The sequence below is a fragment of the Wolffia australiana genome, chromosome 6, assembly GCF_029677425.1.
Source record: "Wolffia australiana isolate 7733 chromosome 6, ASM2967742v1".
Taxonomy (NCBI): domain Eukaryota; kingdom Viridiplantae; phylum Streptophyta; class Magnoliopsida; order Alismatales; family Araceae; genus Wolffia; species Wolffia australiana.
The window spans coordinates 402,501-405,693 of NC_135840.1; the positions used below are offsets into that span (position 1 = coordinate 402,501).

The 3,193-nt window shown below is 37.9% G+C and overlaps 1 protein-coding gene across 2 annotated transcripts in view; it reads left to right on the forward strand.

Moving 5' to 3' along the window:
- LOC144704386 (uncharacterized) overlaps positions 1-1,579 on the forward strand; it is a 3,288-nt gene extending 1,709 nt beyond the window's left edge. For both annotated transcript variants that reach the window (XM_078576802.1, XM_078576801.1), the window contains one exon: positions 1,098-1,579. In XM_078576802.1, the coding sequence (XP_078432928.1) occupies positions 1,098-1,416 (319 nt within the window). In that variant the 3' untranslated portion in view covers positions 1,417-1,579. The remainder of the gene's footprint in view (positions 1-1,097) is intronic.
- The last annotated feature ends 1,614 nt before the right edge of the window (positions 1,580-3,193 follow it).

Sequence of the window (3,193 nt, forward strand, 5' to 3'; positions counted from 1 at the left end):
CTCTCTCTCTCTCTCTCCCTCTCTCTCTCTCTCCCTCTATCTCTCTGCGTTTGTGTGCCTCTGCCCGCCTTTATCTCTAGATCTCCTCCCGCTATCTCTCTTTGTCTCGCACACACACACACACTCTCTCTCTCTGCCTTTTCTCTGTGTCTTTCTCCCGCTCTTTATCTCTGCCTCTCTGTGAGAGTCTCTCTGTCTTTTTCTCGCTGTCTTTCTCTCTTTGTTTATCTCTCTCCCTTTCTCTTTGTCTCACACTCTCTATGTCTCTTTTTCTTTCCCTTTATCTTTGCTTCTCTGTCTTACCTTACTCTCCCGATCTCTTTATCTCCCTCACTCTCTATTTGTCTTACTCTCTTTTTTTATCTCTCTCCTTCAACATTTGTCGTACTCTCTCTCTCTCTCTCTCTCTCTCTCTTTATCTCTCCCTCTCTGTTGTCTTACTCTGTCCCTGTTTATCTCTCTTCTTCAACATTTGTCTTACTCTCTATCTCTCTGTTTATCTCTTACCCGATCTATTTATCTTGCTTTCTCTCTTTCTCTTTCTCTCCCTCTCTATTTATCCCTCCCTCCTATTTGTCTTACTCTCTCTCTCTCTCTCTCGCTCTCTTTCTCACTCTGTTTATCTATCCCTCCCTATTTGTCTCTCTCTCTCACTCTCTGTTTATCTCTCTCTCTCTATTTGTCTCACATTCTCTCTCTCTCTCTGTCTCTGTCTCTCTGTCTCTCTCTCTCTCTCTCTCTCTCTCTCTCTCTTCATGTTTATCTCTCCTCCCGTTTTTGTTTCACACTCTCTTTCTGTATCTCTCTCTGTTTATCTCTCCTTCTATTTGTCTTAGTCTCTCTGTATGTCATTCTCTGTCTGTTTATCTCTCACTCTTTATCGTTCTCCGTCTGTTTATTTCTCCTCTCTGTCATTCTCTCTCTGTTTATCTCTTTCTCTCGGTCATTATCACTCCGTCTTTCTCTCTGTTTCGCTCTCACTCTGTCATCATCTCTCTGCCCTTCTCTCTCTCTTTCGGTCATTATCTCTCTCTTTCTCCATCCATCCTCTCTCGCTCAGAGTCAATCAATCACAAGATCTTCTGCAAACTGAACAGGAAGAAGCTGTGGAGGAAGGTGTCATGGGTCTGCTGCTGGGGACAAGGAGAGGAGAAATCGAAGATTTCTAAGGCTAAGAAGAATAAGAAGCAGAGCTTCTCCAGCGGAAACTGCGCCAACTGCCCGCTGCCAAAACTGGAGTGCGCTGGAGCATGCTGCAACTGTTGGCCCCGCCCGTCCCTGAAATGTCCGAGCAACGGCTGCTTCGCGAGGCACCATTTCTTCTTCTGCTCCTGCTCCAGACCCTACTTCGCCGGTTTCCGCCGCTACTTAGAATTCTCCGCGCGCGGCTGCGTCGGTCGCTGCATCTGCCTCTGAACCAGCCATGAAGTTTTGTTTCACTCTGGATTCAGGCTCGTTGACAGATAACGATAGGTTTTACGTTTTACCATATTGAAAACTGTCCTTAAGTAAATTAACTTAACGTTACAAGGATCTACTTAAGTACTGAATGGTATGCCCCGGAAATCTGTTTCATAAACCGTATTTGAGTTGGTCAGATTAGTGAGAGAGTCCCTTGACCTGTGTCGTTCCTCCATCTCCATCGGGATTCTTCCCACGTCTGGAAATTTCCTCACATCCTAGTTTTTCAAGATTTTATGAGTTACCACCTAATTTTTGGGTGTTTTAGTGCATCTGATTCAAAGGGATGTTGAGATTGCTTACTTGTAGCTTAAGAAACTTGTTGGTCAAAGTCTGGAGACAAAATAAAAGAGGTATTTTAGATTTTGCGTAGGGATAGTGATTGTTCATCAATATATCAACTATTCAATGAATTTCTGGCATATGGAAAAATAGAACAAACCAGTTTGTACAACATTAAATCTTTTTGACAAAAATCAAATAACTAATGAATGATGATGCAAAAAAAAACAAAATACATACATATGGGTTTCAAGTTATCTTAAATTCCAGTTCCATAAAGGACAGTAATGATTATTATGTTGTTCAGTGCTCTGAAAAAATGCAGCATAGTTTTTAGTTCACTCATGATCAAATATGATGAATTGCAGGTATTAATGAGTCCTTGAAACTGTAGTCTTGAGAGGTGAAAATTCACTAGAATTTGGAATACTCGCAGAGAAGGCAATAAAATAACATTGCAATTAATGTTAAAACAACATGTCAGTACTTGGTATGTATTCTTAGTGAATATTTTAAGACCAAAGTTCGATATATGTTCATCAGGCAGATATGTTGAATTTGTAGATCAAATGCTGAAAAAATAATTTCAAAGGAAAGGTCATCTCTGTAAAAATCATCAATCAACATTGGACCAATTGAGTAGCAATAAAATTCAAAGATGAGAGTGCATTTATAATGAAACATGGAGGATTAAAGGCCTTTGAAAGGCTAAAATTTACTTATTAGGTAAAGATTCACATGAATTCAATGTGATAAATCTAAGGTCAAATGAATAAAAAAGGCCTAACCACACATATACCCAATGTGAATCATTTTCATATTATTCTACATTTACTAAGTCTTGTCACATGAAGCATATTTCCATGAAAACCAAAAGACAACTATATAAGACTATTTGTTATGAATAAAACATGTGATGTATAGTGAGATTAATTTTATCATTCATGAAAGATGAAAGTGATGCAAGGAAAAAATATTAGAAATTTATTAGTTGATTTTATCTATTTATATGAAACTCTTATTTATCTCTAAATAATGGGCATCTATAATTATTATTCTTTATTTATGTATAAATGCTACACAACTTCTGAACCATTCGAACGTTTAATGTACTGGCCTTTGAGGAATATATCATCTCTTGTCCCAAAATGTTTATAGATACAATCCCTTAGGACACCCTTATCTCCTTATGGTTGAAGAATCAATGCAATGGCACAGAATTTAAATGTTCTGGAATGGTAATGAAAACAAAATTTCAAGTTAGTCTGCAATGCTTCAGTCATCAGCGAATCGACAAAATATTGTTAATTGCAGACCTATTTTACATTATGACAGATATATGAATTCGACAATTGATGTATACGATTCTGGAGTTCATTCTGTCTATATTAATGCATATGAAGTAAATAATGTGTATCTTACTATATTTAAATATAGGCTAACTTTGTAA